The sequence below is a fragment of the Hyla sarda genome, chromosome 2, assembly GCF_029499605.1.
Source record: "Hyla sarda isolate aHylSar1 chromosome 2, aHylSar1.hap1, whole genome shotgun sequence".
Classification (NCBI taxonomy): Eukaryota; Metazoa; Chordata; class Amphibia; order Anura; family Hylidae; genus Hyla; species Hyla sarda.
In genome coordinates, this window is record NC_079190.1 from 291,577,968 (window position 1) to 291,601,774 (window position 23,807).

At 43.5% G+C, this 23,807-nt stretch overlaps 2 protein-coding genes across 2 annotated transcripts in view; one reads left to right on the forward strand and one right to left on the reverse strand.

Annotated features, from left to right (window-relative positions):
• Window positions 1–51: 51 nt before the first annotated feature.
• Window positions 52–10,351, reverse strand: ZNF593 (zinc finger protein 593). Its single transcript, XM_056557463.1, has 4 exons — window positions 10,170–10,351; window positions 3,976–4,190; window positions 747–809; window positions 52–600 (listed from the first exon to the last, which is right to left on the reverse strand). Exons 2-4 carry the CDS (start codon window positions 4,173–4,175, stop codon window positions 480–482), a joined length of 384 nt encoding a protein of 127 aa, XP_056413438.1. The 5' UTR covers window positions 4,176–4,190; window positions 10,170–10,351; the 3' UTR covers window positions 52–479.
• C2H1orf232 (chromosome 2 C1orf232 homolog) overlaps window positions 4,198–23,807 on the forward strand; it is a 69,718-nt gene continuing 50,108 nt past the window's right edge. Inside the window, exon 1 of the mRNA XM_056557460.1 lies at window positions 4,198–5,261. The gene's annotated coding sequence lies outside the window, so the exon portion shown is untranslated. The remainder of the gene's footprint in view (window positions 5,262–23,807) is intronic.

Below are 23,807 nucleotides of genomic sequence, written 5' to 3' on the forward strand. Positions count from 1 at the left end.
GCAAGACATTCACCCAGGCATCAAGCAAAAGAAGAAACGCAGGTTAGAATGTTGAAGTGAAAATTTTTACTATCATTTGCAAAATGAACAAATGTTGTTATGGACACTTTGGGAGGAGATCTATCAAAACCTGTGCAGAGAAAAAGTGGAGCAGCTGCCCATAGCAACCAGATCCTTTTTTTTTTTTTTTTTTTTATTTTTTTTTTAAAGGTCTCTGAAAAGTAACAGCAGCAATATGATTGGTTGCTATAGGCAACTTCTCTGCACAGGTTTTAATAAATCTCCTCCTTTGAGTTTCGCAGTAACTAACTACTAACCTACAAGTCACAATGTATAACACCACAGTTGTTTAGGTGACAGCATCCATACACGAGAGCAGCTATTATAGGTTTACAGCCAGAAGAGAGGAGGATCGGACGAGCTGCACTGGGAATCAAAGCACACAGTTCAATAAGAAAAGGAAAGTCTGCCAAAAAGTGCTATTCCATTGGCACTTCCTGCGTCTGGACCTCAATTTTCTTGGGTGCTTTGTATGAGCCCATCCCGGCTGCTCTCTCTGCTTCTTCCTGGGTGTATGGCTCCTCTTTCAGTTGCTTCAATCTATAACAGAGAGATCACATCCACTGTCAGATCTGTCATTCCACCATGCGAGCCCAGTAAACCTCCCACATCAACATGCACACATCCCAACAAGCTTCTACAAGTTTCTTCTTCCTGTTACTGCATAAATGGTTACATATCTTTACCTGCGCTTGTGAACTTTGGTTTTAAAATGCTCTTTCAAAGTCTTCAGGTCCACAAAGTATCTCCTTCAAAAAAGAAATAAATAACGTCTAGTTAGAACAACATGGGTGTCATAACAGCAAGAGTACACATTTCTCTCTCTCAGAGTAATAATATTGTATCTATAGGTGACATACAGATATAACAGATCAGCAGCACAGCAATATAATGTTACCAAAACATAACATGTTAATTTAGTTGTACATATAAGGCCCAGACACATTTGTTTTCTTCTTTTTCTACTAAACCATTATATTTGGCATAAGACCCAACACCTTCCCGACAATTAATGTGGATGTGCACACCATGCTGTACATTTACATCCTGCAAGAGTTCTATGAAGTGAGCACACAAGTTGCGCACACCTCGCTGAACGGAAGCGACAGCTGCTACCGCCAGCCGGCCCTCACAGTCACTAATAGACATCAGCGATTCCACAGTTTCAATATCCCTTAATTTCCCCCTTAAATAATATTGTTTTTGGCTTTGACAAATTTTATGGCAAAATGAAAGGCATCATTACAAAGCACAAGTGGTCTCGCAAAAACCAGGCTCTCAGGGATAGAAAAATAAAAGGGATTAGACAAGGAGGAAAAAACAAAAAAGCAAGAATGAATAGTCAAAATGGGCTTGTCATGAAGGAGTTAAAAACCACATGGCTAAATAGGTCTAAACGGATGCATTATAAGAGAGATAAATAAATAAATATATATATTTGATCATTTATGTGCTTTACCCTGTTGCCCTTGGTTATGAAAGTCTTAGGGCATCCACCGAGACGATCGAGCATGCCCAGTTCAACTGTCTGGGGGAGATTTGTCAAATCCTGTCCAGAGGAAAAGTTGCCGAGTTACCCATAGCAACCAATCAGATAGTTTCTTTCATTTTTCAGAGGCCTTCTGAAAATGAAAGAAGCGATCTAATTGGTTACTATAGGCAACTCAGCAACTTTTCCTCTGGACAGGATTTGATAAACCTCCCCCAGTCTCTATTGTGTATTCAAGCAAGGTGGCTTGTGGGAAAGTATGTGCTCTGTTGCCTGGCAACATCAGGGTCAGAGAGGAAACCAGGAAGTGATCATATCAATGGGGGAGAAGAATAGTACAGCAATATAGGTCATTGGGGAAGATTCATAAAGACCTGTGATGAGAAATGTCGATCAGTTGCCCATAGCAACCAGATTGCTCCCTGAGCAGGGCCGAGAGCAGATGCAATATGTGCAATTACACTGTGCATGCGTGTGGCGACTCACAGATCACTGTGTGCCTGCTAGTAGATGCGGATTGCCGCTACGAGCAGGCACCGCTGGAGGAACACTGTAGGGTCTGTCATCAGAGGATCTGCAGCAAAAAAATATGCTGTGGATCTGTTCCTTGTGACCCTTACATGATACACATACACACCTATCAGTGCATTATACTGCCCTTTGGAATCTGGAAAACAGCTGATTTCGCTGGAGGAAGCAAGAAGGGGATAAAGTAGCAGTATACAGCAGCCATTTATCATTATTGTAATACAAAGATGGGTCAGGACCGCTCTCTTCACAGAATCAGGGTCCTGAGTGAGGATCCCCTTCATAACACATCCATATGCTCTTCATGAGGACAACCCCCTTTAAGCTGCACTATCCACCAGAGGTGTCAACTACTGTGTCCAGCAGTTCATATTTACTTTTGAAGAAAGTTATCACAATCCAGCACTGGCTCTATGTGCAGGTGACATGTAACCCGGTCCACTACATAAGTACAAAAGTCCTGGGCCCAGCAGAGAGTGGTACTGCAGGAACAAAGCAGAATGTGCACATCATTTATTTGCATTGTTCCGCTTCATTAAAGGAGATATGCAGCATAAAACTGTCATGTCTCCCTGTGCCGGTTAATGCTGTACTAGCAATGCTCCTTCTGCCCGCTATGGATAATAACTCTGCCCCTTCATCAATATTTCTCTCCTCAACCTCAGCACATCAGGAAATGTTATAAGGTAACCTGTATTTGAATCAACATCACTTGCACTATTACCCTCTATATTAAGGTTAGTGTGGGGGATGCTGCTGTCAGATTCACTTTCCATCTCACACCTACCCCTGTGTGTGCTTACTATGTATGATACGCTTGTAGAAATGCCCTAACCCCACCTCTATATGGTTCAGTATACCTACTCAATTTTTATTTTTTTTTAGCACTAGATACTATAGATTATCTTGAATTACTATATCTTAAAGTGAAACCGACAGCTGGATTACATGCTACCGGTGATTCTCTCCCCCCCCCCCAAAAAAAAAATAACGTTTTTTACCTGGTTCAAATACATTCAGGGTTCTTGAGTAATCCTCCTTGTCGCCGATATGCAAATTTTTAGTCCTGCATAATGGAGGCACTTTCCGCAAGCTGTTTCTTGTCCCCTAGGTCCTGCTCTCTACTTCCCCATCATGAATATGCATGAGATCTTCATTCATGTCAGCCGGGCAGGAGCCAGTGGGACCCAGGTGAGGGGAAACAGTTCGCTTAGAGTGCAGGAGCCCGTCTCCATTGTGCAGAACTAAATATTAGCATATCAGCGCCAAAAAGTATCTCAAGAACACCTGGCGCATTCACAGGATAAAATGGCATGTGTGTGCTCATAGCAGTGGACTGCTGGGGCACAGGCAGAGGGCTATCTCTATGGTTGGTCATCAGCAGATTCACAGGGTAAAATACGCTGTGGATCCATTACGGGTGACCCTACCCTTAAGCTTATGTTGTCAGTTTGTACTTGCAATTTACAGAATCAATGAATAGTTTTTATATTGAAGATAAGGTTCTAAATTTTATTGTGAGGGTTTTTGTTAGGTACAGTGCATGAATTGTCTTGACCTACACCTAGATGCAATTGGTAAAAGCTTAAATATATATTTATTTATCAATAATAAATAAAAAAATTTAAAAAATATACAGGGAATAATGACGGATTATCCCCTTAAGGACACAGCCCATTTTGGCCTTAAGGACACAGATATTTTCACATTTTCGTTTTATTTATTTATTTATTTATTTTTTTTTTTTTTTTAAAGGCACACTGGCTTGGGAATATTGCTTTAGCTGTATGTTGAAAATCTTCCTCTATATATTATGCTTTTTTTTTTATTTGAAAAAAAGTTTACCCATACTGCACAGTACAAAAGAGAATGCTTCAATTCATTTTGGTCTTACTCACGCGCAGTGTATACAGTAATGCTGTGCATTGCCAGGAAGACTATAGTCAATTTCTTGTTTTAGTAAGCGATGAGCATTTTCTGGACGAAGATCTTCATGAATCTGATCTACGTCTTTAACTCTTCTTTTGGTTTTCCAGAGTTTTGAAATATTTTTCTTTTTGTCACTTTTGTGATTCCCAATCTGCTTTGAGCGAGTCATGACTGCGATTGTGGTCTAAAAAGAAAGTAGATTACAAAGAAAACAAATATGGTTAGCATCGAAAATAATTGTGTTTAGCCCAGAGCTAGACAGATCCCAGGACCAAGGCATCTAATAATAATTTTGTTTATTCTTGCTCCAGCATTTTTTCAGTAAAAGTTGCAAGAAAGGGAGCTTTGTCTCACAATTCCATTATTATGTGTCTATTCACACGTTCAGTATTCTGTACAGGATGTGCACCTGTATTCAGTCATTTAGTTTACATTGAAATCTGCAGCATAAAATCCTGTGCATCAAATCTGCTCAGAATACTGTACATTACTCAGAACAGACCATTAGGGTAGGGTCACACGGAACCGATTTGTATTTTACACTGCACATCTGCCGACGACAGACCCTACAGTGTGCCTAATCTACCGCTACAGGAGACACACTGTGAACATGCCTACTTCCTGAGCTAGGTCGACAGCAATCACGATATGTGCGAATACACCGTGCACAGTGACACGCAACTGCTACAAACAAGCACAGCTGGAGGCACACTGTAGGGCCCATCATCGGCAGATCCGCAGCATAAAATATGCTGTGGATCATTTGCGTGTGAACCTACTCTTAGAGAAAGAGAGAAAAAAAATCCAGCATGTCAGTTTTTTTTTCTCAGCTAAAATCATGAAAAATAACTGACATCTAACGGAACCCTGGCGGACCCCCATTCAAAGTAAATTAGACATGGGATCCTGTGTCATAACGCTGTCAAGCCTTGGAGCTTTGATGTGAACATAGCTTTAGATATGGAACCAGAAACCATCTAATGTGCATGGGGGACTCAAGGTTTTCAGGGAGGTATGCCACTGTTAGGAGTCCGCAGTGGCTTTCTCCCCTCTCCTTGTTTAGAGCCAATGCACACTCAGCTGTGTATGGGCAGATCATGAGAGATGGCCGTTGGCAGGCAGTTATCTTCTGTACATGGCTAGGCTAAGACACAGGATATGTGCAAGATATTAGATTGATGGGGCTCCTTCTAGTACAGGGATCCCAGTGCCCCTTCCATCTCAAAATGAGAAGAGCAGTCAAGTGTGCCAACATGTAAATAGTCAATAATAGAAAGATTATCAGAATTAGGGTTATACAGTGTAGAAAAATTATGGCTTAAGACCGAACAAATAACTATGTATAAATATATCAATATGTGGTACAAAGAGCTCTCCCATTAACTATTTATACCCAGGACTGTATCTTTAACAAGGTGGCATCCTCAACATCAAGAAGAGAAAAGGTTTCTACACCAGCAAAGAGGGAGGAGGGGAGGGGGGGTAATTTTCTGTAATTTGAATCACAGGAAGTGGTCATGGTAAACTAAAGAGTTCAAAAGAGGCTTGAACATACAATTTTTTTAACGTTTACACCGTTTACTGTGCGGAATCATAAACATATTTTAATATTTCGGGCAATTATACATGCTTTGAGAAATATATTTCTTATTTTAATGTTTTTGGTTAAATGGGAAAATAAGGGTAATTTTTATTAGGAGGGGGGGGGGTTATATAATTTTAGACGCTTTTGTACCCATAGGGGACTTTTATTTGCAATAATTAGATTGCATTCACCGTATTATGCTATGCCTTTTGCATAGCATTACACAGTGTGATCGGCAATCCACTGATACAGTCTGGCTAAACCAAGCTACATAAGTGAGTCTACAATCGGTGGCAGGAGGCAGGTAACGGGACCCTCCGGAGCCATCTTGGTTTAAAATACCGCCGCAGCCGCAATCACACTGTGGAGGTCTCCTGCTCCCCGATGACCGACCCTGAGCTAACACAGATGTTTCTCTTTCTATGCCGTGATCAATGCCGATTAAAGGGTTAATGACGGTGGGATTAGCGGTGAGTGTCTAGCTCAGGCATAGGCAATCTTCGGCACTGCAGATGTTTTGGACTACATCTCCCATGATGCTCTTACAGCCAAAATGCTGCAAAAGCATCATGGGAAATGTAGTCCAAAACATCTGCAGTGCCGAAGATTGCCTATACCTGGTCTAGCTACTAATAGTAACTGACACACATCACAAGGAAGCAACCACAGCACCTGCTTCAAAGTTACTTAAAGGGGTACTCCGGTGAAAACCTTTTTTCTTTTAAATCAACTGGTGGCAGAAAGTTAAACATATTTGTAAATTACATCTATGAAAAAATCTTAATCCTTTCAGTACTTATTAGCTGCTGAATGCTACAGAGGAAATTCCTTTCTTTTTGGAACACTGATGACATCACGAACACAGTGCTCTCTGCTGACATCTCTGTCCATTTTAGCAACCGTGCATAGCAGATGTATGCTAAGGGCAGCATGGTGGCTCAGTGGTTAGCACTGCTGCCTTGCAGTGCTGGGGACTTGGGTTCAAATCCCACTAAGGACAGCAATAAATAAATAAATAAATAAATATTATTATAATAACATCAGCAGAGAGAACTGTGCTCGTGATGTCATCAGAGAGCATTCCAAAAAGAAAAGAATTTCCTCTGTAGTATTGAGCAGCTAATAAGTACAGGAAGGATTAAGATTTTTTTAATAGAAGTAATTTACAAATATGTTTAACTTTCTGCCATCAGTTTAATTAAAAGAAAAAAGGTTTTCACCGGAGTACCCCTTTAACACTCCAGGAAACACTCCAGGATGCCCTGGTGCATTAAAGCCCATGCGGCAAGGGTGTAAATTCACTCCTTGCATCCCCAGGGAGTTCAAAACTGATGGTCTATCCTCAAGGTATTGCAGTTTTGTTCAAGTAAATTAGACAGTACCTTATAGTGTGGCTACTACAGGTGAATTCACTAGAGATGAGCGAACTTACAGTAAATTCGATTCGTCACAAACTTCTCGGCTCGGCAGTTGATGACATATCCTGCATAAATGAGTTCAGCTTTCAGGTGGGCTGGAAAAGGTGGATACAGTCCTAGGTAAGAGTCTCCTAGGACTGTGTCCACCTTTTCCAGCCCACGGCAGCACCTGAAAGCTGAACTAATTTATGCAAGATAAGTCATCAACTGCCGAGCCGAGAAGTTGGTGACGAACCGAATTTACTGTAAGTTCGCTCATCTCCAAAATTCACACTACAGAATTTCTGTTGCATAAATATAACTTGGATGTAAATGGGTTTCAGCAACAGACAATTCCGACAAACAAACTGTGGATTCCGGACCCAGATTAACATCAGCGGTGGCTGCTGCACTGAGAATATCTGCCCAGAATTTTTCCAGACATATTTCATAGTGTGAATGCTCCCTAATAGTATTGAAGTACAAACAATAGGGGTTGAGGTAAACACTGAGCATAAATGCCCGAAGTCTGTCCCCCGACAATATATGGTCTATCCTGCGCAGACCCCACCAATTTTTTTTAAAGCCTGGATAACCCCTTTATGCCTCGTTCGTCCGTTTATACGGCCGTTCTTGACCGGAAGCAAGGGCAGTGTGAAAGGGGCCTAACAGTGGGGGAGATTTACCAAAACCTGTGCAGAGGAAAAGCTGTCCAGATGCCCATAACAACCAGATCGCTTCTTTCATTTTCCAGATTTCTTGTTATGGGCAACTGATCAACTTCTCTCAACAAGTTTTGATACATTTCTTTCAATGTTTTCCAAACAGTGTCTCTCCAGCTGTTGCAAAACTACAAGTCCCAGCATGCCTGGACAGCAGTTGGCTGTCCAGGCATGCTGGAGGTTGTAGTTTTGCAACAGCTGGAGGCACCCTGATTGGGAAACACTGGTCTAACATTTGTACTTATTCTAAGGCCCCTTTCACACTATAAAGTTGTTCCGTTAAAAGATCCGTTATAAACATCCGTTAGAAAAGCCTTAAAAAGGATGTTAAACGTCTGTTACAAAATCTCATTCAAGTCTCAAGGATCTTTTGATGATCCTTTATGACCCGTTATGGCCCGTCATGAATAACAGACGTTATTTGTGACGGAAGAAAAAACGGCACATGCACTAATTTTTCTTCTGTCACAAGAAACGGGTAAATTAACGGCCGTTTTTTTAACCTTGAAGTCTATGGATGACGGATGAGCCTTTATAACATCCGTTTGAACCTGATTTATAATATCCGTTATTACTTCTGAGCATGCTCAGAAGAGGTGACATCAGCAGACTCCTGCAGTGCTGAGGGACTACTACTACTACTCCCATCATGGAACAGACTTGTTTGTTGTGTAATTCCCTGGCTACGGGAGTCTGCAGCCAGCTGGGGAGGCTACATTAGTGTACCATGATTTGGGAGTTGTAGTACAGGGGCTGAGGGATTGATCGCACTGGGTCTCACTTCTGAGACCCGATGCTATCAGAAGTTATTAAGCTGGGGAGTTGGCGGAATGGTCCGCAACCCTGCGATGTATAGTGAGTTCTTACCTTCATGAGTGGCAGGTACTGAGGAGCCATTCAGGGCTCCCAGCGGGGTTTCTAAAATGAACATTGTGAGTGGCAGCTGGGGCCATTATGTACAGTATATTAAAAGCGCTGTGAGGGGGGGGGGGGGGCGGGGGTTAGCAGACATATAGCCTATATATCTAGCCCCTCAGCACATTTATAATATGACCCCAGCCAGCACATTAATATATATATGGACCCCCCGCAGCGCATTAATAAAGATATGGACCCCCCCCGCCAGTGCATTTATAGTGTGCCAACTGCTGGCGCATTTCTCATATTATGCCACTGCACACTACATGTGAAAAGCATTCTATCAGCAGCGCATAGAGCCAGCAGCTGGCCGACCCAATGATGCTGATACAATACTTCTCATACATAGCGCTGCAGGGGCATATGTATATAGAAGCGTCGGAAGGGGGCAGACATATAGCGTTATCTGCCCCCCACCGCTCTTCTAAATACATATACTTTTCACATATAGCTCTGCAGTGGCATATCTATCAACAGCCGGCCGGCCCAATGATGCTGATAGAAATACTTTTAATTCGTAGCACAGCGCTATGTATGAAAAGCATTGTGTCAGCATCATCGGGCCGGCCGGCTGCTGGTAGAATGCTTTTCACATATAATGCTGCAGTGGCATAATATGAGAAATGCGCTGGCAGGGGTAAATTATAAAAACGCCAGCGGGGGGCACAATATAAATGCGCCGGTGGGGGTCATCTCTTTATAAATGCGCTGCGGGGAGCATATTATAAATGTGCTGGGGGGCTAAATATATAGGCTATATGTCTGCCCCCCCCTGCAGCGCTATATAACATACATATGGCCCCCACTGCCACTCACAATGTTCAATTTAAAAAACGCGGAGAGCCCTGAATGGCTCCTCAGTACAGGCCATTCAGGGCTCCCTGTGGGGGAATTTAAAAATGAAAGTTAAAAACACACGATACATGGCAGGGTTGCGGGGCATGCAGAAGTGAAACCTGATGCGATCAATCCCTCAGCCCCTGTACTACAACCCCCATCATGGAACTGTCTGTAGTTGGGAGTAGTAGTCCCAGCTGTGGGAGTCTGTAGGCAGAGGTGAAAAACAGCTGTGCATGATGGATGTTATTTAACGGATGAATATGCCTGTTATTTTGATAGACATTATTCAGCCGTTAGCACCAGTTATTTCATCCGTTATTAAACAATAAACGGATGTTTAATAACGGATGAATGCTCACAGTATGAAAACAGCCTGAGGCTCATTGACAAAGGCTCCTAACAGACTCCACAGCCCCTACCTACCATGTAGTATAGTCAGTCAGACAGACAGCACCTCACCATGGCTCACAAGGGAAGCCTTCCCAATGACCATATACCTTATAATCTATATGGAACAGTAGACAAGAGAAAAACACACGGGAATCATTTGGATGAGCAATGCTCTGCTGCTACACACTTCTACCGTGAAACCCAGGATATACCCAGCAACGTCCAGGGGTAATAACAGTACTGTCAGGACTGAAAGTAACGCACAGGGAGAGAAGCCCTCCTTTCACCCGTCCAAACATACAGGCGCTCACCTAAGTTACTGTCCCGTCCAGCTTTGCCACCATGCTGTAAAGAAAGAAGCGTCCCTGCACAAGAGAACAAATTGCTAATTGTCTCCTTGATGACCCATAACAAGGCGGCCATTTTATCGTAGTCTGTTTCATAGGCAATACACTGTTTGACTACAATAACATGGCTTCCTTCGCTGAAGACTGAAATATCTTCTCCGCAGCAGCCACTCATACTTGCGTCATACAAAGTAGGAAACGTATTTGTTGGACCTTAGAGAAGGGCTGTCTTCGTTCCCTACAGCAACCTCGCTAGGCTGTAGTGTGTAATAGCAGTCTGGGCTCCGTGCCCGCCCTTACTAAGCCACTGGCTTTATGTGTCAGGAGTGGGCACTCGGCTGAGTGACTATAGAATGTCAGTGTCTCACGTCCCTCACAGTGCCCATACAACTGTGCCAACTACATAAACATTGTTGTAGGATGCAGGAATTTATATAATGGTGTGGCATTACCACAAGGCAAATTTTGCACTCCCAAGAAGCATTGTTTTTTTTTTTTTTTTTAATAGTGGGTTTTAGTCTTGGCGTTTCTTTTCTTAGTTTTTTTTTCCAGTGCCTTTTTATCATGACAAGTTTGGTAATTATATGTAGTCTTATATCGAAGAAAAAAAAAAAAGCACGGAGCACTGACCGTAATTCTGCAGAAGGTGTCCTTTATTGGAGTTCACATAACTTCCATGTGTACAGTTGGGGAGAGCGGACGTCGGTGGAGACTAGCGGGCAACGGACCGTATCACGCGTTGGCGCTTCTTCAGGCCCTTTGATAGGGCCTGAAGAAGCGCCAACGCGTGATAAGGTCCGTTGCCTGCTAGTCTACACCAACGTCCGCTCTCCCCAACTGTACACATGGAAGTTGTGTGAACTCCAATAAAGGACACCTTCTGCAGAATTACGGTCAGTGCTCCGTGCTTTTTTTTCTATATAAGACTACATATGGTTGCGTATCTTATCACGTAGCAGCACTACCTAAACTGCAACACTAGGTCCGGACGGATCTGCAGCTATCAAGGGTTGCCATATCCACATGAGGATCACATAGGTGCATCACCTCCACGTTGCCTGTAAAAGACCATAAGTTTGGTAATTATTTCATTATGTGACTTAAAGGGGTACTCCGCCCCTAGACATCTTATCCCCTATCCAAAGGATAGGGGATAAGATGTCTCATCGCGGGAGTCCTGCTGCTGGGAAACGGCCACCACGGCCCCTCCCCTAGACTTGCATTGGGGGGGGGGGGGGGGGGGTTGACGTCACAAGTTCGCTCCATTCAGCAGATGACAGTGGGTGCTGCAGTAGAGATTGTGGGGGTTCCCAGTGGTGGGACTCCCGCGATCAGACATCTTATCCCTTATCCTTTGGATAGGGGATAAGATGTCTGGGTGCAGAGTACCCCTTTAAGGAGTTATGAAAGGATTTATACATGTTTGCTATCAGACAGGAGAGAGCACAGAGGAGTGCTATCAGAAAGTAGAGAGCACAGAGGAGTACTATCAAAGAGGAGGGAGCACAGAGGAGTGCTATCAGAAAAGAGAGAGCACAGAGGAGTCCTATAAGACAGGAGAGAGAACAGAGGAGTACTGTCAGACAGGGGAAAAACACAGAGGAGTCCTATCAGACAGGAGAGAGCACAGAGGAGTACTATCAGACAGGAGAGAGCACAGAGGAGTGCTATCAGACAGGGGAGAGCACAGAGGAGTACTATCAGACAGGAGAGAGCACAGAGGAGTCCTATCAGACAGGAGAGAGCACAGAGGAGTACTATCAGACAGGAGAGAGCACAGAGAAGTGCTATCAGACAGGAGAAAGCACAGAGGAGTGCTATCAGACAGGAGAGAGCACAGAGGAGTACTATCAAACAGGAGAGAGCACAGAGGAGTGCTATCAGACAGGGGAGAGCACAGAGGAGTACTATCAGACAGGAGAGAGCACAGAGGAGTCCTATCAGACAGGAGAGAGCACAGAGGAGTACTATCAGACAGGAGAGAGCACAGAGGAGTGCTATCAGACAGGAGAAAGCACAGAGGAGTGCTATCAGACAGGAGAGAGCACAAAGGAGTACTATCAGACAGGAGACATCACAGAGGAGTGCTATCAGAAAGTAGAGAGCACAGAGGAGTACTATCAGACAGCAGAGAGCACAGAGGAATCCTATCAGACAGGAGAAAGAACAGAGGAGTGCTATCAGACAGGAGAGAGCACAGAGGACTACTATCAAACAGGAGGGAGCACAGAGGAGTGCCATCAGATAGGAGAGAGCACAGAGGAGTACTATCAGAAAGTAGAGAGCACAGAGGAGTCCTATCAGACAAGAGAGAGCACAGAGGAGTCCTATCAGACAGGAGAGAGAACAGAGGAGTACTGTCAGACAGGGGAGAGCACAGAGGAGTCCTATCAGACAGGAGAGAGCACAGAGGAGTGCTATCAGACAGGAGAGAGCACAGAGGAGTGCTATCAGACAGGAGAGAGCACAGAGGAGTGCTATCAGACAGGAGAGAGCACAGAGGAGTACTATCAGACAGAAGAGAGCACAGAGGAGTACTATCAGTCAGCAGAGAGCACAGAGGAGTGCTATCAGACAGGAGAGAGCACAGAGGAGTACTATCAGACCGGAGAGAGCACAGAGGAGTACTATCAGACAGGAGAAAGAACAGAGGAGTGCTATCAGACAGGAGAGAGCACAGAGGACTACTATCAAACAGGAGGGAGCACAGAGGAGTGCTATTAGATAGGAGAGAGCACAGAGGAGTACTATCAGAAAGTAGAGAGCACAGAGGAGTACTATCAGACAAGAGAGAGCACAGAGGAGTCCTATCAGACAGGAGAGAGAACAGAGGAGTACTGTCAGACAGGGGAGAGCACTTATCTTTAGCCTGTAGGTCCATATGATTACAAGGATACCCAATTTATATAGGTTTTATTTTATTTTACTACTTTAAAAAAAAGTGTAAATTGTTCTTACCGTAATTGTTCTTTCCTCGAGTCCAAAGGCAGCACAGATGGGTTAAAGGGGTACTCCGGTGGAAAACTTTTTTTTTTTTAAATCAACTAGTGCCAGAAAATTAGGGCTGGTTCACATAACGTTTTCTCCCATACGGGAGCGCATACGGCAGGGGAGAGCTAAAAAAAACCTTGCGCTCCCGTATGCCTTTCTATGCAGTCCCATATGTAATTCATTTCAATGACCCGGACGGAGTGAAACGTTCAGTCCGGTCAGCTCATTTTTGCGCCGTATGCGCTTTTACAACCGGACCTAAAACAGTGGTTGACCACGGTTTTAGGTCCGGTTGTAAAAGCGCATATGGCGCAAAAATGAGCCGACCGGACCGAGCTTTTCACTCCGGCTGGCTCATTGAAATGAATTACATATGGGAGTGCATAGAAAGGCATACAGGAGCGCAAGGTTTCACCCAGCCTTAAACAGATTTCAAAATTACTTCTATTAAAAAATCTTAATCCTTCCAGTACTTATTAGCTGCTGAATACTACAGAGGAAATTCATTTATTTTTGGAACACAACGCTCTCTGCTGAATCCCGAGCACAGTGCTCTCTGCCGACATCTCTGTCCATTTTAAGAACTGTCCAGAGTAGGAGAAAATCCCCATAGCAAACATATGCTGCTCTGGACAGTTTCTAAAATGGACAGAGATGTCAGCAGAGAGCACTATTATCGTGATGTCAGCAGAGAGCTCTGTGTTCCAAAAAGAAAATAATTTCCTCTGTAGTATTCAGCAGCTAATAAGTACTGGAAGGATTAAGATTTTTTAATAGAAGTAATTTTCAAATCTGCTTAACTTTCTGGCACCAGTTGATTTAAAAAAAAAAGTTTTCCACTGGAGTACCCCTTTAAACCGCCCTATGACCCCCTCATAGGACTGCCCTCCTAGAATGCTAAAAAAACAGTTCATTAGTGTGGTTACCATGGTTACATGCTACTATAAACACTCCCTTTACATCCTGGAACTTTGTGTATATAAATAGAAAAAATTCAAACAAAAATTCAGGGAGGGATATACCTGTGCTGCCTTTGGCTCGAGGAAAGAACAATTACGGTAAGAACAATTTACACTTTCCTCATCATCCAAGGCAGCACAGATGGGATTTAAGTAGAACATCTTACCAGGGAGGAATAATCAAGACATAATCGCATTGAGAAGGCCAGATCTCATGCCGTGATGTCAAGCCTATGTTTTTGAAATGTAGATGAAGTAGACCAAGAGGCTGCATTGCAAATATCTTGAAGAGGTACAAGGGCTTTTTCTGCCCAAGTTGTTGCTATGGATCTAGTTGAGTGAGCTCTGATTGGGAAACAACAACGTTTCTCTTCTAAACGGTAAGCTTCAGATGTTGTGGACCTTAACCACTGGGCTAAAGTGTCTTTTGAAGCCTTTCTCCCTTTACCAGCTCCTGCAAATTGTACAAATAATTTTATTCTAGACGAAAACAGAAGAGGAAGACAAAGCTGTTTTCACATCCAAAGTATGCCATAATTGTCTTTCTTCTGATGCAGGATCAGGATAAAAGATGGGAAGAAACACTTCATGATTTACATCTGATGAGGATACTTTGGGAATAAAGATGGCACAGTTCTGAGTAGTACTCCATCTGGAACAAATCTCAAAAATGGTTCTTTGGAAGACAGAGCTTGTAATTCACCAAGATGCTTGGCTGATGTTATCTCTACAAGAAAACTAAACTTTAAAGGACAACCAATTTAAATTACAATCAGTCAAAGGCTCATCTTTTAAATGGGCACTGTCAGATACAAAAATTTTTGATATGTTGTAAAGCATGCAAAACCAATAGGCTTTGTATTTCATACTGAAAAAGCCAGTCAAACAACTGCCCCCCTGCCTGCTTGGACACATATTAGTCCTGCTGTGTCCATGCATCATCACCTATGTCATGGACACACTTCCTTGATTGACAGCTGTGAGTGCAGGGCTCACAGCTGGAGGAAAAATCCTCCCACTGTCAGCTTGTGTCCCGCTACTGTCAGTGATGACAAGCTGGGAGTTGTAGTTTTGCTAATGCTAGGGGAGATGTGAGCAGACAGCATACTGAGGGAGGGGCGGAGACCTTCACAGTGAGGCCATGCCCCCTCCCTTTGAGAGGAATTCAGACTAGTGAGCTAAATTAAAAGTGTAATAAAAAATAAATAAAGGTGCTAGACACATAAAAATGTGATGTACATGGTCAGGATTAGGTACTGAGTGATATATTTAAAAAAAAAATTTGTTGGATCTGACGGGTACGCTTTAAGTACTAAAGGTAGATCCCATGTTGCAAATGGAGTGCGGATCACTGGTCTGAGATTTTTCAAAGCTCTAAAATATCAAATTAACTTAGGATTAGTGATGAGCAGCAGGAACAATATTGGAATTTGCGATATTTCACGAATACATGGACAAATATTCGTCCTATGTTTGCGAAATTTGCATATTCACTATGAACGTTCTCTTTGTAATGAAACTTTGCATAGTGCGCATGCGCAATTATATCTTTCACCTAAAAGAAGGGAGGGATTAGTGTCCAATCTGGAAGTGCTGATATTCGCAGAAATTTGCATTAATCTGCATAAAAAATGAATATTCGTCATTACGAATGTATCACTATATTCTAAATTATTCGCAAAATGCTGATATTCACGGTAAGAATTCGAATATTCGTGCTCAACACTACAAAGGATTATGTAAAAAAATATTTTCTGTAAATGCATTAATAGCCGTAACCTGCACCAGCATAGTGTTTGGTTTTAGACCTTTTTTGTATCCATCCTGAAGAAAATGCAATAGAGATGTGATATTAATTTCTGGACAATTATTTTGTTGACGCCACATAGCAAATTTTTTCCAAATTCTAGAATAAATTCTGTTAGTTGAGGGTTTTCAAGAATGTTAAATTGTATTTATTAAATCATCAGAAAGACCTTCCATTCTTAATCTAATTCTTTCAGATTCCAGGCCATCAATTGAAGCCTGGCTAGAGCTGGATGGAATAGACCCTTTTGGGAGAGAAGATCCATTTCCAGCGGAAGCTTCCAAAATACGCCTTTTGATAGTCTCAACAGAACGGGCAACCAAACCCTCCTGGGCCAAAAGGGAGTTATCATTATTGCAGATGGTTTCTCTGGTTGTATTTTCTTCAGGACTATCTGAATCACTGAAACTGAAGAAGGAAAGATGTAAACTGAGAGGCCTGTCCAAGATATTGATAGGGCATCCACTACTGTGGGACAATCTGCCGAATACAGAGAGCAAAACTTGCTCAGCTTGTGATTCTCCCGAGTTTCCATAATGTCCCACACAGGGGATCCCCATTTCTGAATGATTTTTTGAAAACACGCCGGATTCAGTGACCACTCTCCTGGAAGAAGAGTTTCCCGACTAAATAAATCTGCTCTTGAATTCTGTGTTCCTTTTATATGGACTGCTCGAAGATCCAGCAGATTGTTCTCTGCCCAAGCAAACAAATTCTTCCATTCTTTCAACATGGATTTGCTTCTGGTACCCCCTTGTCTTTTGACATAATGGACTGCCACATAATTGTCTGACTGGATGAGTACTGACTGATTTTTAAGAAGTGATTAGAAGTGGAGCAAAGAACAACAGGGTAGGATGAATCGCTTTTAGTTACTTCATGTTGCAGGATGAAACATAGAAACATAGAATGTGTCGGCAGATAAGAACCATTTGGCCCATCTAGTCTGCCCAATAATCTGAATCCTATCAATAGTCTCTGGCCCTATCTTATATGAAGGATAGCCTTATGCTTATTCCATGCATGTTTAAACTACTTCACTGTATTTGCAGTGACCACTTCTGCAGGAAGGCTATTCCATGCATCCACTACTCTCTCAGTAAAGTAATACTTCCTGATAACTAACCATAGTTGCAGTGGCATATCTAAGATTGCAAGGCATCCAAATCGTACCGTACTTATATGATTGGCTACTAGTTACCTCTAGTCAGGCAGTTCTCCAGTTTCAACTTCAGACCACTATTTCTCTGCTGGAAGATTTGGGGTTTTTAATCAACAGACAAAAGTCAGACTTTCTTCCTGGATGGAAGAACATCTGGGCCTCTCCAATTGTCCTGAACCCATTTGTTCTGGAGAAGAAGATGTCCTCTTCACCCTAACTGTGATGCATCTGTGGTCACTGTTACTGGTTTCACTATCTGAAAAGACTTCCCTCTGGTCAAAACGATGTCCTGGAGCCACCAATGTACTGTAAGGACTTTTTTTGTTAAATCTGATATTGAGTTTAGACTTTTGATATCCCAATCCCAACTTCTTAAAATTTCTTGCTGAAGATCTCTTATGTGGACTTTTGCCCAAGGTACTGCATCGATTACTGCTGTAAGAACTCCTAAAGTTCTAATTGCTGGCCGAATTATCAGAGAGGACTTCTGAATAAGCTGAAGAACTTTTGTTTTTATATTTGACACTTTCGCTGCTGGAAGGAACAAAGTTAAATGAATAGAATGTATTAGAAAACCTAGAAAAATCTTCTGAGTTGCAGGAAGAAAGTCTGACTTTTGTCTCTTTATTAAAAACCCCAAATCTTCCAGCAGAGAAATAGTGGTCTGAAGTTGAAACTGGAGAACTGCCTGACTAGAGGTAACTAGTAGCCAATCATATAAGTACGGTACGATTTGGATGCCTTGCAATCTTAGATATGCCACTGCAACTATGGTTAGTTGTGTAAAAATACAAGGGGCAGATGAAAGACCGAAAGGCATTGCTCATAATTGATAATGGCGAATCCTCCTTTGAATCTGTGATATATTTCCTGTGATCTTTGTGGATAGGCACATGAAGGTAAGCATCCTTCATATCAAGGTGACCATTAGGTTCCCTTTCTGAAGAATTCTTGTGATAGATTTTATTGTCTCCATTTTGAATTACATTTTTTGGTAAACATTTATTCAAATAACGGAGGTCTATAATTAACCTCCATTTTCTGTCTGGTTTTGGAACTGGAAATATGTGTGAATAAACACCTAAACCTTCTTGCTCCTTTGGAACAGACTCCAGTGCTTGTTTTTGAATGAATTCTGATAGGAGTTGGTGAATTCTGAGATCGTCCTGTTGGTTTTGTACGAAACTGTCTGGGGGAGTGGACCAGAACTCTACGTGAGAGCTGTGCTGAATTATTGCCAATATCCATCTGTCTGAAAAACAATTTGCCGATGCTTGAAAAAAATTTGAAAGCCTTCCTCCAATTGGCTGATCTGGGCTTTTGGCGTCTGAAAGTTGACTTTCTTTTTGTAATATCTTCCTGCTTCTTTTTGAAGCAGTCCTGATATCTTCTTTTTATTTCCTCTTTTCTGAACACCTCAACCCCTCACCTCTAACCTCTTTGAAAATGAAAAGATTTGGGGTTTTGATTACCAAAAGAGTAAGGAAGAACAGGAGGTTTCCCATTTTTAATAGTTTCGAGAATATTATCTAGCTATGAACCAATTAGTCTACAAGGCTCAAATGGTAAAGAACAAAAATTATTTTTAGAGTATAAATCTCCTATCCATTAACTCAGCCAGACTGCCCGATGGGCAGAAATAGATATTGCCAAGCCCTTATCAAGCCCTTGATAATGGCGGCGAGAGGCCGCGGAAACGATGCTCTCTTCCATACTAGAAAAATGGAATAGATTCACAAGTTTTTTTCACCTAATTTTTATGTGCTGCTGTTTTCTGGATTACTACTTCAAGTGGAGCCCTAACCAATGCACCCGCACATCGAGCACCGAACACAGAAATCATTTAAGGTTGTGCTGCTTTCCTTGGGAGATATCTATCTATCTCTATCTATCTCTATCTCATATCTATCTATCTATCTATTTCATATCTATCTATCTATCCATCTCATATCTATCTATCTATCCATCTCATATCTATCTATCTCATATCTATCCATCTCATATCTATCCATCTCATATCTATCCATCTCATACCTATCCATCTCATATCTATCTATCTAATATATATCTGTCAGGATTTGGCAGGCTGGAGGTGGATCCTCTGTGTCAGAGAGGGATTGGCATGGACCGTGTTGGTGGACCGGTTCTAAGTTGCTACTGGTTTTCGCCAGAGCCCGCCGCAAAGCGGGATGGACTTGCAGCGGCGGTAGCAACGAGGTCGTATCCACCGGCAACGGCTCAACCTCTCTGACTGCTGAGATAGGCGCGGTACAAGGGATTAGACAAGAGCAGGGTCGGACATAGCAGAAAGTCAGGGCAGGCAGCAAGGATCGTAGTCAGGGGCAACGGCAAGAGGTCTGGAACACAGGCTAGGAACACACAAGGAACGCTTTCTCTGGCACAATGGCAACAAGATCCGGCAAGGAAGTGCAGGGGAAGTGAGGTATTATAGGGAAGTGCACAGGTGAAGACACTAATTAAAACCCATGCGCCAATCAGTGGCGCACCAGCCCTTTAAATCGCAAAGACCCTAGGGAGCGGGGCCGCGCATGCCGGGACAGCACAGAACGAGTCTGGTAAGCGGGTCGGGATGCGCACCGTGAGCGGGCGCGTCCCGCATCGCGAATCGCATCCCGGCTGGGGACATTATCGCAGCGCACCCGGTCAGCGGGTCTGACAGGGGCGCTGCAAACAGGAGAACACCGTGAGCGCTCCGGGGAGGAGCGGGGACCCGGAGCGCTCGGCGTAACAATATCTATCTTTCTAAAAAGTAGAAATGGAGCAGCACAACCAAAACAAGGGGAATATATGTGGGTGCAGCGGTCCGTTGTCCCAGGTAACGGGTCAAAAATAGACAGCAAATAAGAAAATATTCTGCAGCACTCCAAAGTAAGGTGCAAAAAGTGATGGATTTATTAGCCTGACGGCATAGCCATCAGGCTAATAAATCCATCACTTTTTGCACCTTACTTTGGAGTGCTGCGGAATATTTTCTTATTTGCTATCCATCTATATATCTATCTATCTTATATCCAGGGGCAGACTGACAGGTCAGGCACCTGTGCACAGCCTGAGGCCTGGGTCTAAGAGAGGCCCACAGCTGCCCACTGGCTTTTTTTTTTTTTAAATCTACCTTCAACCTACTTAGACGGCGGTCCAGAAAGGGGGCCTGCCGCCAGCCCCTAACCCCAAATCTAAGCCCACCTCCTACTCACAAAAAGCACAGGGGAGGCCACTATCTACTGGGGGCACTATCTACTCGTGGTATCGCGGTATTATTCTCCCTTGTGTACTGGTATTATTGGTAATATTGGTATCAGTATAGGGGATTTGGTCAGTAACTGTATGGTGATGATATTCCTCCTTATATAATGGTATTCTTGGTAATAATGGTCCCAGTATACAGGATTTGGTCAGTAACAGTGTGGCAGTAATATGTATGGTAATATTTTCTCCTTCCTTCCTCACTGAAGTAAAGGGCTTGTGATTTTCTTGTCCTGTCTTTTAAAATATTTCTTTCATAGACAATGTTGAAGATAGTGTGTGGACCCTGGGGGGGGGCGTATTCTAGGGGGAAGGCCACGGGGGTTAGGGGCCCAAGCCTTAAACTGTGTAAAGGGCCCCAAAATTTCTGATGGCAGCCCTGACTGCCAACCTAATGTGGGGGAACTATACTGCCAACCTAATGTGGGTGGAACTATACTGCCAACCTAATGTGGGGCGAACTATACTGCCAACCTAATGTGGGGGAACTATACTGTCAACCTAATGTGGGGGAACTACAACCTAATGTGGAGGAACTAAAACCTAATGTGGGGGGGGGGGGGTAACTTATACTGCCAGCCTAATGTGGGGGAACTGTGCTGCCAATCTAATGTGGGGGAACTACAACCTAATGTGGGGGAACTACACTGCCAACCTAATGTGGGGGGACTACAACCTAATGTGGGGGAACTATGCTGCCAGCCTAATGTGGGGGAACTGTGCTGCCAATCTAATGTGGAGGAACTACAGTGCCAACTTAATGTGGGGAACTACAACCTAATGTGGGGGAACTATACTGCCAGCCTAATGTGGGGGAACTACAACATAATGTGGGAGAACTTCAGCCTAATGTGGGGGAACTATACTGACAACCTAATGTGGGGGAACTATACTGAAAACATAATGTGGGGGGAACTATACTGCCAACCTAATGTGGGGGACCTATACTGCCAGCCTAATATGGGGGAACTATACTGCCAACCTAATGTGGGGGAACTATACTGCCAACCTAATGTGGGGGAACCATACTGCCAGCCTAATGTGGGGGAACTATACTGCCAACCTAATGTGGGGGAACTATACTGCCAACCTAATGTGGGGGAACTATACTGCCAACCAAATGTGGGGGGGACTATACTGCCAACCTAATGTGGGGGAACCTATATAGCCAACCTAATGTGGGGGACTACAACCTAATGTTGGGGAACTATACTGCCAACCTAATGTGGGGGAACCTATATAGCCAACCTAATGTGGGGGAACTATACTGCCAACCTAATGTGGGGGGAACTATACTGCCAACCTAATGTGGGGGAACTATGCAAAAATATAAAATTTTACTATTCTGATCCCTATAACTTTTATTTTTCTGTATATGGGGATGTATGAGGGTCATTTTTTGCGCTGTGATTTGTAGTTTTTATCAGTATCATTTTTGTTTTGATGGGACTTTTCAATTGCTTTTTAGATATTTTTTATGGTATTTAAAGTGACAAAAATGTGCAAATCTGGTTAGTGCACTATTACGACATTTGGGGCCCCACTTTTGATTTTGCCCAGGGCCACACTAAGCTTAAAACCGGCCCGGCCTTTCCCTTTAATTCTCTTAGGTGGAGGTTTTTGGGCAGACAGACAGGCAAAAGTTGTTCACATTCCTGGCATTCACTGTGTCTTGACTTAGATAACTTTTTCATATGGCTTGATAGCTGAAAAATGACAAAGAATACAAACGTGCTACTAAATAGAAATCTTTGTACGTACTTATTAGACTGAATATAGACACATAGCAGGTGTATTACCTTAAAGGCACCACATTTGGTTTCCCTCGCACAGTGCCTGGGCTCAACTAGCTGCTGGAATTTAAAACTAAGGAGCTCCGCCCATAACTTGAGGCACGCAGCACTCAGAACCTGTGCTGAACACTGCTTCCGGATGCCAGATGCGTCACTTCTGCCCACCTTTGCCAGCCAGGACCGGCGGAAGTGCGCACCTGAGAAATGGTGCCGGCGACTGAAAAACTGCACAGTGGTAAGAAGAACGGACTAATATCAGAGACACACCTCTGATGTACAGTACAGATTTATAAGAGACCCACCTCTGATGAGCGGCCAGTAACCAAAGCAATAACATATAACCAGAGACACCCCTTTGATGAACGGAGAATACATATATATATATCAGAGACACACCTCTGATGTAACGGAAATCATACTTTCTAAAAAAGTGTGATATATCAGAAAAAATACCTTCTGATCATACACTGCTCAAAAAAATAAAGGGCACAATTAAACAACACAATGTAACTTCAAGTCAATCACACTTCTGTGAACTCACACTGTTCACTCAGGAAGCAACACTGATTGACAATCAATTTCACATGCTGTTGTGCAAATGGAACAGACAACGGGTGGAAATTATAGGTAATTAGCAAGACACTCCCAATAAAGGAGTGGTTCTGCAGGTGGTGACCACAGACCACTTCTCAGTTCCTATTTTTCCTGGCTGATGTTTTACTCACTTTTGAATGCTGACGGTGCTTTCACTCTAGTGGTAGCATGACACGGAGTCTACAACCCATATTAGTGGCTCAGGTAGTGCAACTCATCCAGGATGGCACATCAATGTGAGCTGCGGCAAGAAGGTTTGCTGTGTCTGTCATTGTAGTGTCCAAAGCATGGAGGCACTACCAGGAGGCAGGCCAGTACAGCAGGAGACGTGGAGGAGGCCATAGAAGGGCAACAACCCAGCAGCAGGAACGCTACCTCTGCCTTTGTGCAAGGAGGAGCACTGCCAGAGCCCTGCAAAATGACCTCCAGCAGGCCACAAATGTGCATGTGTCCACTCAAACGGTCAGAAACAGACTCCATGAGGGTGGAGTCCCTCGTTTGGCATTTGCCAGAGAACACCAAGATTGGCAAATTCGCCACTGGCGCCCTTTGCTCTTCACAGATAAAAGCAGGTTCACACTGAGCACATGTGACAGACGTGACAGAGTCTGGAGATGCCGTGGAGAACGTTCTGCTGCCTGCAACATCCTCCAGCATGACTGGTTTGGCAGTGGGTCAGTAATAATGTGGGGTGGCAGAGGTAGCCTGACTGCCATTAGGTACAGAGATGAGATCCTCAGACTGCTTGTGAGACCATATGCTGGTGCGGTTGGCCCTGGGTTCCCCCTAATGCAAGACAATCCTAGACCTCATGTTGCTGGAGTGTGTCAGCAGTTCCTGCAAGAGGAAGGCATTGATACTATGGACTGGCCTTCCCATTCCCCAGACCTGAATCCTATTGAGCACATCTGGGACATCATGTCACCAACGCCACGTTGCACCACAGACTGTCCGGGATTTGGAGGATGCTTTAGTCCAGGTCTGGGAGGACATCCCTCAGGAGACCATCTGCCACCTCATCAGAAGCATGAC

What these genes read in the sequence shown, in the direction of transcription:
- ZNF593 (XM_056557463.1), bottom strand. Translation starts at nt 4,175, where the DNA reads ATGACTCGCTCAAAGCAGATTGGGAATCACAAAAGTGACAAAAAGAAA. An exon ending in CATTACTGTATACACTGCGC is followed by an intron (nt 810 to 3,975) that starts GTGAGTAAGACC and finishes TCTTTTTTGAAG; the next exon opens with GAGATACTTTGTGGACCTGA. An exon ending in ACCAAAGTTCACAAGCGCAG is followed by an intron (nt 601 to 746) that starts GTAAAGATATGT and finishes TCTCTGTTATAG; the next exon opens with ATTGAAGCAACTGAAAGAGG.